Source organism: Chenopodium quinoa, unplaced genomic scaffold (assembly GCF_001683475.1).
Source record: "Chenopodium quinoa cultivar QQ74 unplaced genomic scaffold, ASM168347v1, whole genome shotgun sequence".
Lineage (NCBI taxonomy): Eukaryota > Viridiplantae > Streptophyta > Magnoliopsida > Caryophyllales > Amaranthaceae > Chenopodium > Chenopodium quinoa.
The window spans coordinates 1,216,310-1,230,747 of NW_018742523.1; the positions used below are offsets into that span (position 1 = coordinate 1,216,310).

General features: G+C 42.4%; 2 protein-coding genes and 1 long non-coding RNA gene across 3 annotated transcripts; 2 read left to right on the forward strand and 1 right to left on the reverse strand.

Annotated features, from left to right (window-relative positions):
• Positions 1–8,881: 8,881 nt before the first annotated feature.
• Positions 8,882–9,997, forward strand: LOC110719918. Its single transcript, XR_002511182.1, has 2 exons — positions 8,882–9,270; positions 9,366–9,997. It is a non-coding gene; the product is annotated as an uncharacterized LOC110719918 (long non-coding RNA).
• Positions 9,998–10,668: 671 nt separating this feature from the next.
• LOC110719932 (11-oxo-beta-amyrin 30-oxidase-like) lies at positions 10,669–11,106 on the forward strand. The gene is made up of 2 exons (XM_021898912.1): positions 10,669–11,008; positions 11,096–11,106. Exons 1-2 carry the CDS (start codon positions 10,669–10,671, stop codon positions 11,104–11,106), a joined length of 351 nt encoding a protein of 116 aa, XP_021754604.1.
• A 355-nt stretch (positions 11,107–11,461) lies between these two features.
• LOC110719933 lies at positions 11,462–12,277 on the reverse strand. Its single transcript, XM_021898914.1, has one exon. The coding sequence runs from the start codon at positions 12,275–12,277 to the stop codon at positions 11,462–11,464; it is 816 nt and encodes a 271-aa protein (XP_021754606.1).
• Between the last annotated feature and the right edge of the window lie 2,161 nt (positions 12,278–14,438).

The window sequence follows — 14,438 nt, forward strand, 5'->3', positions numbered from 1 at the left end:
GCTGAAAAGGGTGATCTTGACTCATATGTCAAGAAGTCCAAGGGGAAGACTCCCCCCAATCAAAAGCAGTTGGCCAAGAAGAATCATCGACAGGCCGACAATTCAGATACTGATGACGCCATCGTCTACACTATAGCAGGCGTCTTCTCAGGAGGCGGCCCCACTATCAAGGGCAACAAAGATAACATCAGGCGGTTAGATGTTAATTCCGTTCACCAAGGACGGACCGCCAAGAGTTCATTCCCAGAAATTGTCATCACAGAAGAGAATCTGGGAGGTGTTAGGGGGCCGCATGATGACCCCATTGTCATTGAATGCAAGGTGGCCAACCAAAGAGTTGGCCGGATCCTCATAGATACCGACAGTTCCTTTGATCTCATCAGCAACAAGTGCTTGGCAAAGCTCAAGTACAAAACTGACTGCATACATCCGGTATCTCACCCTTTAGTAGGGTTTGGAGGAAGTGTTGTACACCCAGTGGGACGAGTGGATCTACCCATCCGTCTGGGTGAGAAAGGGGAGGGTTGTCACATGGTGGTTCGGTTCTTAGTGGTTGAAGAACTGTCGGCCTACAACATGATCTTGGGACGACCCACCCTGAACAACTCTAAGGCTGTCATTATTCCCTCTCTTATGCTGCTCAAATTTGAGAGGGATGATGGAACAATCGGCTCCTTAAGGGGAGATCAGAAGATGGCACGAGAGTGCTACCTCTCTGTATTAAACCCACTGTAGCGGCTGCTAGCCCAAGTGGAGAGAACAATGACCTTGCACAAGTCAAGGAGGATGCGCCTGCCCACGCAGCACGCGCCAAGAAAAGAAAGGCCACCCAACTGGGGGCCGAGAGAAAAGAAAAAAGATAGCAATCACTGGCACAGGAGCAGTTAAACGAATTCCTCCCTCAGCCGGCTGGTGAGCATACGGATGTCATCCTGGACGACTCACGTCCTGACCGAACAGTCAAAGTTGGGACGACTTCTCTTGCGGTACTAGGTGAAGATTTTCACCAACTCTTGAAGGAATTCAAGGATATCTTTGCATTTGAGGTACATGAGATGCCAGGCATCAGTCCAAACTTGGCATTGCATAAACTAGCTGTGGATCCAAAAAAGAAGATGGTCCGACAAAAGAAACAGAACCATGGTGAAGAAAGAAGCCAGGCGGCCGCCGCTGAGGTTATAAAGTTTCTTGATGCAGGGTTCATTCGGTAATGTTATTTCCCAGACTGGGTTGCAAATTTTGTGCTAGTAAAGAAGCCGAATGGTACCTGGCGAATGTGTGTGGACTACACTGATTTGAACAAGGCGTGCCCCAAAGATAGCTACCCATTGCCAAAAATCGACAATCTGGTCGACTCAATAGCCGGCCACGCTTTAATGAGCTTCATGGACGCCTACTCTGGCTTCCATTAAATTCCTTTGTGGAAGAAAGATCAGGAGAAGACGGCCTTCGTCACTGATCAAGGGTTGTATTGCTACACGGTCATGTCGTTTGGTTTGAAGAACGCCCCGGCAACCTTCCAAAGAATGATAAACACGGTCTTCTTCGACCAAATTGGAAGGAATGTCAAGGAATACATAGATTATATGATTGTAAAGTCCAAACTTCAGACGGATCATCTGGCCGACCTCCGAGAAACATTCACCACACTCAGGCGGTACCATGTCATGCTCAATCCCAAGAAATGTGTTTTTGGGGTTGAGTCTGGGAAGTTTCTCAGATTTCTCATCAATCAGAGAGGTATAGATGCGAACCCTGAGAAAGTGCAGGCGATCATAGACATGCAGTCACCTCGCACAGTCCGAGAGGTTCAGAAGTTAACAGGTTGTCTAGCGGCCCTGGGAAGATTTCTCAGCCGGTCAAGCGACAAGTGCCTTTACTTTTTTTCAGGCAATAAAGAAGAAAGCAAGGTTTGAATGGGGGTCGGATTCTGAGGCGGCCTTCCAAAAACTGAAAGTCCATCTGCATTCCTTACCAAGGCTGGTCAGTCCCTTGCCCAAAGAAGTGCTCTACATGTATCTCGCAATGTCTGACCATGCTCTAAGTGCCGTCCTCCTTGCTGAAAGAGACGGCTGCCAGCTCCCGGTCTACTTTGTCAGCCATGTGTTGAAGAATGCCGAGTTGAGGTACCCCTTAGTGGAAAATTCGATCTTGCTCTCTTCATGGCAGTTAGAAAATTGAAGCCTTATTTCTTGGCACATTTAGTCGTCGTATACACAGATCAGCTAATCAAGCGGCCACTCACAACCATGGAGTCGGCAGGCCGAATGATCAAATGGGAAATAGAGATTCAGAGCCTTGAAATCACATTCGAGCCAAGAAAAGCAGTAAAGGGACAAGCATTTGCTGATTTTATTGTAGAGATGACTCGGCCCTCTGATTCTCAAATTCTAGACCAAGTCTGGAAGGTCTATGTGGACGGTAGCCCACCTCAAATGGTTGTGGAGCAGGCGTCATATGTCAGTCGCCAGAAGGCGACAGGTATGAGTTTTCTCTATGTTTTAACTTCCGAGCCTCGAATAACGAGGCGGAATATGAAGCTTTACTGGCCGGTATCCGCATGTGTAAGGCGGTTGGGGCAAGAAGAATAGACGCCTGCTCTGACTCACAATTGATAGTGAGTCAGTATAATGGCGAATACGAAGCAACCCATCCGGCCATGATTAAATATTTGCAGGCGGTACGACAAGCGGCCGGGTCACTTGAAGAGTTTCATCTAACTCAAGTACCTAGGTCTAAAAATAACCAGGCGGATGCTCTTTCAAAGTTGGCATCCTCGGCCTCCTGTGACACTCCAAGAACCGTTTTCTGGGAAGTTATGGAAAAGAGGAGTATTGAAGAAGATCCCATCGGAATTCTAGATCGAAGTTCAACCTGGATGGACCCAATCAGGGCATATTTAACAGACGGCACCTTGCCGGATGATAATCACCAGGCGACCTTACTAAAAAAGCGAGCGTCTAGTTTTGAGATGCGAAAGGGAGAACTCTTCAAGAAAGGGTACCTTCAACCCCTCTTGAAATGTGTTACCCCAGAAAAAGGACAAGAGATCTTAGAAGATCTACACTCTGGATACTTACTGCGCCTCTCATGTAGGCGGCAGGTCGCTTGCTCAACGAGCAAAGCGGCAAGGTTACTTTTGGCCTACCTTAGAAGCAGACGCCATGGAAATGGTGAAAAAATGTGACAAGTGCCAAAGGATTGGCAAGTTAATTCACCGTCCGGCTACTGATCTCATTGCCATCCATAGCCCACTACCGTTTGCTAAGTGGGGCATGGATATCCTAGGTCCCTATACGCCTGCTATAGGAGGCAGGAAGTACATACTTGTTGCAGTCGACTACTTCACCAAATTGGTTGAGGCTGAGGCTGTTAAGGGAATCAAGACGAAGGATGTGATCTCATTCATCTGGAAAAATGTCATCACTCGGTTCGGGGTGCCCATGTCTATGGTTTTTGATAATGGTCCCCAATTTGAGATGCCCGTTCTCAAAAATTGGCTGGGAGACCAAGGCATCTCACACTGCTTTGCATTAGTCGGCCGTCCTCAAGCAAACGACCAAGTAGAAGCTTTCAATAAGATCATCTCAGACGGTCTTAAGAAGAAGATTGAACGAGCAGGCGGCCTATGAGCAGACGAACTACCACATCTTCTCTGGGCCATTAGGACGAGTGAAAAAGGTTCGAATGGAGAAACTCCATTCCTCCTAACTTATAGGGCAGAAGCTGTTCTTCCAATTGAACACTACGAGCCGACTCTTCGAATAATGTTATATGAAGAAGAGGCGAACTAGGAGTCCATGCGCCTGGCATTGGACTCACTTCCAGAACGAAGGGGCAATGCAGCCCTGCGCCATGAAAACTACCGCCTGAGAATGACAAGGTCATATAACAAAAGAGTGCACAGGCGTCCACTCAAAGTGGGGGACTTTGTACTAAGAAAAATGGAAGCAATCGGTAGGGCTAATGAGTCAAGCAAATTAACTCCCAACTGGGAAGGACCCTACCGAATCTATGAAAAGGTCCGGTACGACACCTACTGCCTGGAAACACTTGACGGCCAACCCTTGCCTTGAACCTGGAATGTTGATAATCTAAAGAAGTATTATTTTTGAATGATGTAAATAGCTAAGAGCTACTAATAAAAGTTTACTATTTTGCTTCATCTATTTTGTATTATGAGGGGCATGTCGCCTGCTCTATTAGCAGCCGGCTACTCTCCATCTTCTCATCAATTGAGGGGCATGCCAACTGGTAAACCAGTCGACTACTCTCTATTTCACTCAAATATGCATTCAATTAAGAGGGGCACGCCGCCTGTAGCTATACAGTCGGCTACTCTTCTATACTTAGTTCGCCATGAACTACCTAAGGCCTATTGCCGAATGATCAGACCAGGCGCCCAGCCAACTGATCCAATCTTTAAACTAATACGACGTGTCCCAACATCATAGGAGGCGTCCGGCGGCATCCCTCCGGATAAAATTCGTCGCAGAGAGCAGCTCCCTTTTGGGTGGAACATTGTTTTATAAACTAATTACACGGCACCAAGACAGCTGTCCCCAAGGACAACCACGTAGCTGTTTTTGTGACAAGGATAACTCTAACACTAAACCAAACGAGTGTTAGCAGTTAACATCCGCGTCGGATGACCGTCTGTATTACTTAGGATAAGTACAGCCGGTACCTCTTGAGTAAATAGCCAACAAAAATTGGTGAATCAAGGGGATCAGCCGGCCACCGCCGCCTGGTACCTCTACTACTCAAGCATAAAAGCTGACGAGTAAGTCACTCTCTCATACTTAGTAAGGATCCAAAAAGGTATGACGAGTCCGCCTGTCTAAAGGCGAACCAGAGCTCTACTAAGATGATTTCTTTTCAAACCAAACATGTTTGAAAATCTAGTTCGTAGGTCGACTTCTTTTTGGCAAACAGGGACTCAAGAACTATTCCTATTTTAACAAACAGGCGGGCTGGTTATAAGCGGCCTGTTCCTTTCTTACTTGAAAAAGTTAAACAAACCTAACGTATTTCCTAAAATACGTTGGGGGTCCAACTGGGTAAATGGCCGACCGATCGCCTAACCTGGAACCAAGACAACTAGTCGTCCAGGGGCATAGGCAGTCGGTACCTAGTACCTGTTCGCAATCTTTGGCTTACGATAAGTTACAAATTTTAAAACATTTTTAGCCGAAACAGTCGGTGTGACATACAAGCGGATAGTAGGATCCTCTATACTTTGCAAAAAGGATCCTCTATACTTTACAAAAATAAAGCATAAAACAAGATTCCGTGATCAAAGACGACCGAAAGATGGTCGCCGAATTCATATAAACAGCCGGCCATAAAGACCAGCAAAATATTCAATAACCCCGACCCCCTGGCTGGGTAAAGTGATACAAGAACAAACGGCACGCAGGCCGGAGAAAAGTTTGACAAAATGAAAGCTTTATACATTAGGAGGAGCTTGAGTTTCAACTGCCGCCTGATCGAGCTTAGTGTCGGGTGCTTGATTCTTCAAAGCCCCCTCTTTTGACGACTTGCCATCAGGGGCAGGAGCTTTATGCGCATCCACCTCAATCGGTTGTAGGGCCACCACCTCTTCTTCCTCCTCCGAGCTCGAGTCAACCGCCTCGTCTTCCTCGGCTGTCTGCCTCATGATCTTTTGGTTGTACGTTTCAGTACAAGCGTTGAACTTTTTCTCCCAGGCGGCATAGTGAGATTTTGGGAAGAGGGTCGTCCAAGTCATCTTCATGATCTAAGCCGATTCTTCCATCATGGCCTGGACTAATTCCATTTTTTCTTTCTCGGCCTTGGCCGAAAGCTCGTCAGTGAGGGTGTTCTCCTGCTTTTGCAGGCAATCTTTGACAGCCGCCAAAGATTTTTCCATGGCCACAAATTGGGTCATCTTCTGCCTAAGAGGCTTTAGATCATCTCGGAGACCCTTGACCGTCGCCTCTAGCTCATTATTCTTCTTTTTGGCCGCCTCCAACTCGGTGCGGATAGTGGAAGTGGCCTGCGCCTGATAATAAAGAATATCAGTTGTCAAAATTTCATTTTGGGCAATTTGAAACATTGCCTTATCAACGTCAGAGGCGGCCATAGTTTTAGCAGCCTTTACCTCTTTGTTCTTGGCGCTAATCGGCCTTCGAAGGCCGTGTACTCTCAGCATGGTATGGAAAAAGGAAAAACAGGCGTCATATTTGAGAATAACAGGCGGCACGCAAAGTAAACACTTTTAAAATATTCCAAGTCTACCTCAGAAAGGAGACCTATGATGCCGTCTAGGTCAAGGGTGCCGACTCCATTGACTGCATCCCTCTCCTCTTGAGGGACGACCTTAATCATAGACTTGGCCATTTGGACCAAGTCCAGTTCTTGAGGGCCGCCTGCATCCAAAAAAGAGAAACATAAAAAACATGAAGAAAGTGATGAAGAAATAAGTTAAGTCTAGCAGAGCAATTAATAATTCTTGGCGGCCGACTGTCCCTAAGGACTTGTGATGTTTTCCCCACACTTTGTGGGGTGATCGGCTGCTTGTCAGCCGACTGCTTCCTGGCAGAGCCAGGAGAGCTCCCAATCGCCAGTTTGCGAGCCTTCGTATCCGGCTGCTGGGAAGAGGAGGGTTTAGACATGCCCGCCTGCGAAAAATATGAAATGTTCAATACTAATAATAGCAGGCTTTCAAGACAAAGTTTGAAAGATTAGAAACTCACTATGGGCGTCTCCTTGGCAGGAGAATCAGAAGAGGTCCGCTTCTGATGCATGATGGAGGTCCGCAGCAAGGCGGCCGCCTTCTTAGATGCATAAATCTGGTCCATAGCTTTAGCTACAAATAAGAACCACAAAGAGTTAGAAAAAATTTGAAAACAAAGCAAAAAACGTATACATGCTCAAGTGGTCGGCTACCTCTGGAGGTCCGACTGCTAAGGCCACAGGCGGCCAGAAAGTACTCGTCATAGAGCCATTGAAACTCTGGGACGCAGTTTAGGGGCACTTGCTCTCGTACCCCAGTAGTAGAGTTTGCCCTAATCTCTACTTTAAAAAGCCCTCGGTCAAGGATCTCTTCCTTGGCCTTGAGGGGAACAAGTGGCATGCTGCGACCCACTGCTAGAAGAGGCGGATCTTTGTTCCACCTATTGTAGCCCTTGTTCAGCAGCTTTTCAGGGCTGGCAATGATGAGGAAGGTGTTTCTCCAATCCTTCCATTTATTTTCTTTTCCTTTCGTAATCAGATAACCAATAAATACCAATATTATCCAAACACCTACACACATCTATCGGTATACCATCATGCCCAACCGCCTTCTTAGGCTTCATCTTCTTCGGTGCAATCTCCACTTCTACTCTCATAATCCTCCGCACAAACTCCATGTTGATTTCTTCATCACTCACAAAGGTATCTCCTATAACCACTCCATTACTTCCATTAAAGAATTCATCAAAGTACCCCTTCTACCTCTCCTTGATGTCCTCATCTTGTACAAGAACAACTTGGTTCTTATCTTTAACACACTTTACCATGCCAATATTCTTCCTTGCCTCTTGTCTTCTCTTCGCCATCTTATAAATGATTTTTTCTCCCTCCTTAGAGTCAAGCTTTTCATTAATCTCCTGATAAGCCTTTTCTTTCGCTTGGCGAATAGCTGCCTTTGCCTTACCCTTAGCCTCCTTATACGCTGCAAAGGTTTCGTCTCTCCTACATTTAATATTCTCTTTTTTGCTTAATTACTACTTTCACCTCTTCATTCCACCATGAATTATCTCGCTGCATCGAAGTTCTCCCACTTGATTCCCTTAAGACCTTTTTGGCTACTCTCAAGAAACAGTTTTTCACTCGTAACCAAGTCATGTCTGGATCCACCTCTCCATCCCAATTTGCCTCGATTACCTTTTCTGTAAAAACCTTGGTGTTTGCATCCCTTAGAGTCCACCATCTTATCCTTGGCTCCTCTTGTCTTCCTTTTTTCTTCACTTTCTCTTTCAAACGAATAGTCATAACCCAAAGCCGGTGTTGGGTGACCACACTCTCTCTTGGGATGACCTTGCACTTTTAAGCAACTTTGTCTAGTCGTGCTCCTTCTGAGCAAGAAGTCTATTTGTGTTGCATTTGCTCCACTCCGAAAAGTTATGAAGTGTGAATCCTGCTTCTTAAACCATGTATAGCCAAAATTAAATCATATGATTAAGTTAAATCCATAATAACCTCACCACTTGCGTCCCTCCGCCAATACCCAAAGCCTCCATGAAGCCATCTCGACTCACCACAACATGTCCATTGAAATCACCTCTATTATATAATTTCTTAGTGTGGTGGACACCTTGTACCACCTCATCTAAATCCTCCCAAAATTTTTGTTTCTCTTTTGCACCTAAACCAACTTGGAGAGCATAAGCACTATTAACATTCACAATCTCCTTGCCGCATAGAAACTTTACCCTTATCAACCTATTGCTCTTCCGATAGACCTCGATAGTCGCAAAGCAATGAAATGTTATTCCATGGTGTTTAAGTTGAAGGTATCTGGTTTAGATTCTTTTTTTTTCTTTTCTTTTTCCTCGGTTTTGAATTTGTATAATGTGGCGAGAATGCTAAAAACTTCATTCAAAGTGCTAAACATGAATAAAAGGGATGCTTCAGCTCTTGATCAAGACTCTTAGTACTTGGCAACATAAATAACTGGATTTTGATTTAAAGTTATTCCTACTGAAGTTCAAAGATATGTGCAGAGCTATTGGACAGTTTTCTACAAAAACCATTATGAATTTATGATTGTTCAGTTTTTTTTTTCCTGATTTTGTATGAGAGATCTGTTTTGACATGCTGGTTTCTTACGTGCTAACTTTCCTGTTTTCAGTGACGATGATGAGGATGATGATGATGAAGATGAAACTGAAGCGCTTTTGGCGGAGCTTGAACAAATTAAGAAGGAAAGGGCTGAAAAGAAAATGCGAAAGGTGTAACTTTTAAACCTTGAACTAGTTTTTATACATGTCAGTTCCACGTACACGCTTATTGTAATTTGATTCTTGAGTCTTTGTTTTCCTTTTATAGTTCTTTCTTATTTTGTGTGTGGGGTGGGGGGGTGTTTAATAATGTGATGCAACTTTTGACTGAATTGATATTGAATTATTGATTATACATTGTATTGTGCTCTTTGCAGGATCGATAACAGCAAGAGGAAGAACTGAAAAACAAAGAAGCAGAACTTATGAGGGGAAACCCTATAATTAATGTTAATACTCCGTCTAACTTCAACTTTAAAAGAAGGTTAGCCTTGTAAACTCTAGCCAATTACAAACGATGTGACTACTAGACTGTTACTTTTTCCTGATCTCCTAAGTTATCTTGTTGATGTGGTGCAGGTGGGATGATGATGTTGTGTTCAAGAATCAAGCACGTGGTGAGACGAAAGCAACTAAACGCTTCATTAATGATACCATCATGAGTGATTTCCACAGGAAATTTTTACACAAGTACATGAAATAAATTGGATTAGCCATTAGATGAAGAAACTATTTTCCTGTATCCACCACAATTTCTTGAAACAGAATGTCTTTATTACCCTGATAGTGCAAACTAAGGTTTATTTACTTGTTTGGATGAAAACTTGGTCTCCAGCTATTGCCTTTTGGAATACTTTTGTAATACGAATTCCATATTTTCTTATTGTACTCACGATCTAGTGGTACTTGTCTAATTGTTTGTGCAAGTAGATTTAATCAATGAAAGAAAGAATTGACTAGTAGATGAACCCTTCTTATTATTCCGACCTAAATATAATTGTTTTTTTTTTTTTTATTTTTTTATTTTGCAGTTTGACAAAATTGTTAAAATCATTTTGACTCTACTAGAATTAATTTCTTAGTAAAATCAGTTTATGAAATGTTTGGGCTCCATGCAAATTTCAAACCTGAAAGCTTCAATCAAGTATATGTACCACAATATCATATTCCATGTGCTTTATTAATTTAGTTAATTCCAAAAAAAAAAAAAACATTTATAGTATACAAGTAATATCGAGTAATTTCTTCCCGAGGCAACCCTCCAGAAGCAAATTACAGATAATTAAAATTACATAAACATATCTTATCAACATTGGAAGACTTGTAAAACAATGATACATTTGTATTCTTATAATCTTGTGATTTCTTTACAACATGAGTTTGGAAGGACCTCGATTCGAATGGCTTTAGCCTTTAAGTACAGCAAAAATGGGAGACCTGAATACCACTCAAACTGTCATATAAATCGAAAACAGACTATGAAATGAATTAATACAAATTTACAAATGCACTGCCTTAAAATTACAACAACAATGATCGACACAGATTTCAATCAAGTTGCCAAATAAATTATCCTCCCAAAAATGGATCATATTTTCTAAGTAATGTGTTCCTGGAAATCATGTACTAGACAGACTGGTATGAGTAGATCAGCCATTGTTCATAACTGTAAAAAATTAACTGTAAAAAATTAAATATTATTTGATCAATAACTAATAATCCATTGCTAATAATGTGATTGATCGAATTTGATGTATGCATTATTATTATGAGCTTTAATTAATTTGTTTAGGTGAACATGATACTTCATAAGGTTCTATGACTATATTCGCTGGTGTATTCCCTAAGCCGAAAGGTTAGCCACGAAATGAGAGTAGGCAACATGGTTCTACTAGCGGGTGTACATGTTAATTTGCCAAGTATTTTTGTTCATCATAGTGAAAAATTATGGGGTAATGATGCAAAGGAATTTAACCCAAAGAGATTTTCACAAGGAATTTTGATGGCCACAAAAGAAAATAATATGTGTTTCTTTGCATTTGGATGGGGCCCTCGTATATGCATTGGATCGAATTTTGCGATGATGGAAGCTAAATTGGCATTGGCAATGATTTTGCAACGATTCTCCTTTGAGCTCTCTCCATCTTATGTTCATGCTCCTACTATAGGTTTTGGAACTCTTCGTCCTCAATTTGGTGCTAACTTAATTTTACATCGTATATGTAAATTATAGATTTTCTTATTTCATTTAAAATTATATATTACTCACATGTAAGTTTAATATTCTATACTTTCTAATGTAATTGTAGGTTGTCATTAGATTTTGGATATGTATGATGTTAGAATCAAGTAAGTTTTTTTTTTTTTTTTTTTTTTTTTTGACAACAGCAAATAAGAGCAGAAAAATCAAATAAAGTTAACCCTGTATTGCTTAGCAATGTCATTTGCCTTTTGGACTTCAGAATGGTGCATCTCTGGAATTCTGTCCCCACTGCCTTAATTTCCTTGATAATCCATAATATCGTAATGTCTTCCCCTTTTGTACTCTGTAGGATGTTCAAAAAAGAAGTTGAGTCAGAAAGAATTAGGATACCTTGCTTTCCTTTAGTCCTGGCCCACCTCAAAGCCTCCAGACACGCCCAAGCTTCACACTGTAGAGCAGATGCTGCCATCCCCTATTTTCCACCTTCCTCCCGCCCTAGAGCATGGTTATCAGCCTTAACGACCCATCCAATTCCTGCCCTCGTAGTATTTTTATCCCAGGAACCATCTACTTCCACAATGAAGCCATCGAACCCTTTCTTTTCCTTACCTAGTTGGACGTGAAAGAACCCCGGAGGCCAACTACTATTCCCTTCATTCGTACCTTCATGCTCAGAAATCATAGAATCTTGGTTCAGAAAAATCTCATGGTCCTTTAAAGCCAGGTTTATGATTTCTCTCACCCGGCTCGTAGTCCCCACCATTCCTCTGAAACATCTTTCATTTCTTGAGTTCCACAGACCCCACAAGGTAGCTATAAACAAAACATACTTATTCCCAAGTCTCCCATCCTCGCTATGAAAAAGCAGGATATGATGCTGAATCCATCTCCGTAATGAAGAAGAATCAGTAGAGTCATGGAAAATATTCAGGGAGCTGTTATCCCAGATATCTCTTGCCTGAATACAAAATCTAAATAAATTTTGGTTGTCCTCATCTCCATTCCTACAGTAATCAAATACCGTATCGGTTGGAACGCCCCTCCTAGCCAGGTTAGTCTTCACTGCAATCCCATCATGGAATAGCCTCCATAGAAACCACTTCCATTTTGGTTGGATCTGCATTCGCCATATCAATTTGACGAAAAGCTGGTCCCTTGCCACAAAGCTTGACTCTTCTAACCCAACATTCTTTGACAGATAGTAATAACCTGATTTAACTGTATACCTTCCTGATGGGTGGTATTTCCAGTATGCGAAGTCATCCTCCTTTGGTTGTGGAGGTTCCATTGCAATAATGCTTTTTGCCCAATTTCACTCAAAACACTCTCTTATCCTCCCTGCATTCCAAGATTTAGAATCCCCAATAATAAAATCGCTAACTTTCCAATTCAAAGTTGTCCTCAAAGTTTGGCTAGACTTGGCTAAGGGAGTTTCCCCTTTTACCCATGGCATACCAATTGCCGAGATACCCTTCCCATTCCCTACCTTCCAGGCAAAGCCATCTCTAAAAACTCTGACGACCTTTTGAAGATTAGTTTTCCCCACAGAAGGATTACCTTTCCTCGCGTATGGCTTAGTAATATTACATATTTCACACTCTTGGAGTCCTTTGTAGACTCTTGAAAGAAGAAGTTGTGGGTTGAGATGCATTTTGATGGCCTGTTTGAAGATTAGAGCATCATTTAAAGTTGAGGAACCTCTAATGCCTAGGCCTCCCATGCTTTTGGGCAGCTGGGTAATACCCCTATTCACCCAATGAATTCCTTTGCAACCCTTGTTAGCCCACAAAAACCGGGTGATGAGGGAATGAATCTTGTTCGCCACACTTTGGGGGAGTTTCAGGCATTTCATAACATGAGCAAACATGCTTACCAAAACTGTGTTGATAAGAATCAACTTTGCTGATTGAGAAAGGTGGAGGGAAGCCCAACACATTATTTTCGCCGAAACCTTGTCCACCAAGAAGTTGAAATGGTTGCTTTTTCTCCCCTGGATGTCAATCGAGGCCCCCAAATGGATACCCATGTTATCGGTCTCTGGCATAGAAAGAGCTTGTTTTACCTCCAGATTCCTGTCATTGTCCAAACCTGGAGAGAACTTAACCATGGACTTTTGGAGATTAAGTTATTGGCCCGACGCCCTGCCAAAACGGATAAGAATATCCGAAATACAAGCACATGACTTCTGATTTGCTTTACAGAATAACATGGCATCGTCTGCAAAGAAGAGATGAGATATCGAGGGGGATCTTCTCGAAATCTTCAAACCCTGGAACTGGTTGATATCTTCCGCCAGAGTCAACATCCTTGAAAGAATGTCCATACAGAAAATAAAAAGATACGGAGATAGAGGATCCCCTTGTCTTAACCCGTACCTTGGGTTGAAGTGCCCCGAAACTTTCCTATTAATGACTGTCTTAAAACTCACCGTCGTGAAACACTGTGAGAGCATTCTGATCCAATGGTTAGAAAAGCCATAGGCTTGCAAAACTTCCATAAGAAATAGCCAGTCCACTCTATCATAGGCTTTGGACATGTCTATCTTGACTGCTGTAAAATTTGAGCCTTTCTTTGAGTTAATCAGGTGCATCAACTCGTGGCTCATCATAATATTATCCTCCATATACCTTCCTGGTATGAAGGCATGCTGGTTCTCCAATATGAGAGTTGACAGGATAGGTTTTAACCTATTCACCAAGCATCATGAGATGCATTTGTAGACAGTGTTGCAAAGACTTATAGGTCTGAAGTGACTAGCTATCTCTGGATTCTTAACTTTTGGGATCAACACTAGAAGAGTTTGATTCCATTCCTTTAGCATATTACCTGTTCTCAGAAATTGGTTCACACTGTCAACCACCAACTGCCCAACTTCCTTCCAATATGTCTTGAAAAAATCCACAGTGAAACCATCTGGACCCGGAGACTTGGAGCATGGTAAATCAAACATAGCCTTTGTAATCTTTTCAACTGAGAACTCCCTATTTAACCAAACCTTATCATTTTCCTGTAGTTGAGGAATGTCAAGCTGTCAAAGAACCAGATCAATCTCTTCCTCTTTATTTCCTATCGGATCCGAGTTGTAGATCTTTTTAATAGAATCTAGAATCACCTCTTCCACTTTATTTGAGTCTTCCTCCCAGGAACCATTATCATTCTTAATAGTTATAATCGAATTTCTAGCCTGCCTTTGCTTCACTCTTCTATACATGGTTGGAGTCGCACAATCCCCAAACCTAACCCAATTTTCCTTCATTCTTTGTCTCCAATACGTGAGACTTAAATTGCTCTCAAATTCCAGGGACTGAATGTGGTGGATATAACTTTCCCCGTCATGGATAGAGGTTATGTTTGAACCGACTTCTAGTAACGCAGTCGTTAGCTTTCTCCAGTTAATACCCCAGAAATTCTTATTTTCTAAGAACCAGTGTTGAAGTCTTGACCTAATC

Excerpts from the sequence above, each read along its gene's own strand:
- LOC110719932 (XM_021898912.1), top strand. The coding sequence starts at position 10,669 with ATGGTTCTACTAGCGGGTGTACATGTTAATTTGCCAAGTATTTTTGTT.
- LOC110719933 (XM_021898914.1), bottom strand. The coding sequence starts at position 12,277 with ATGGAACCTCCACAACCAAAGGAGGATGACTTCGCATACTGGAAATAC.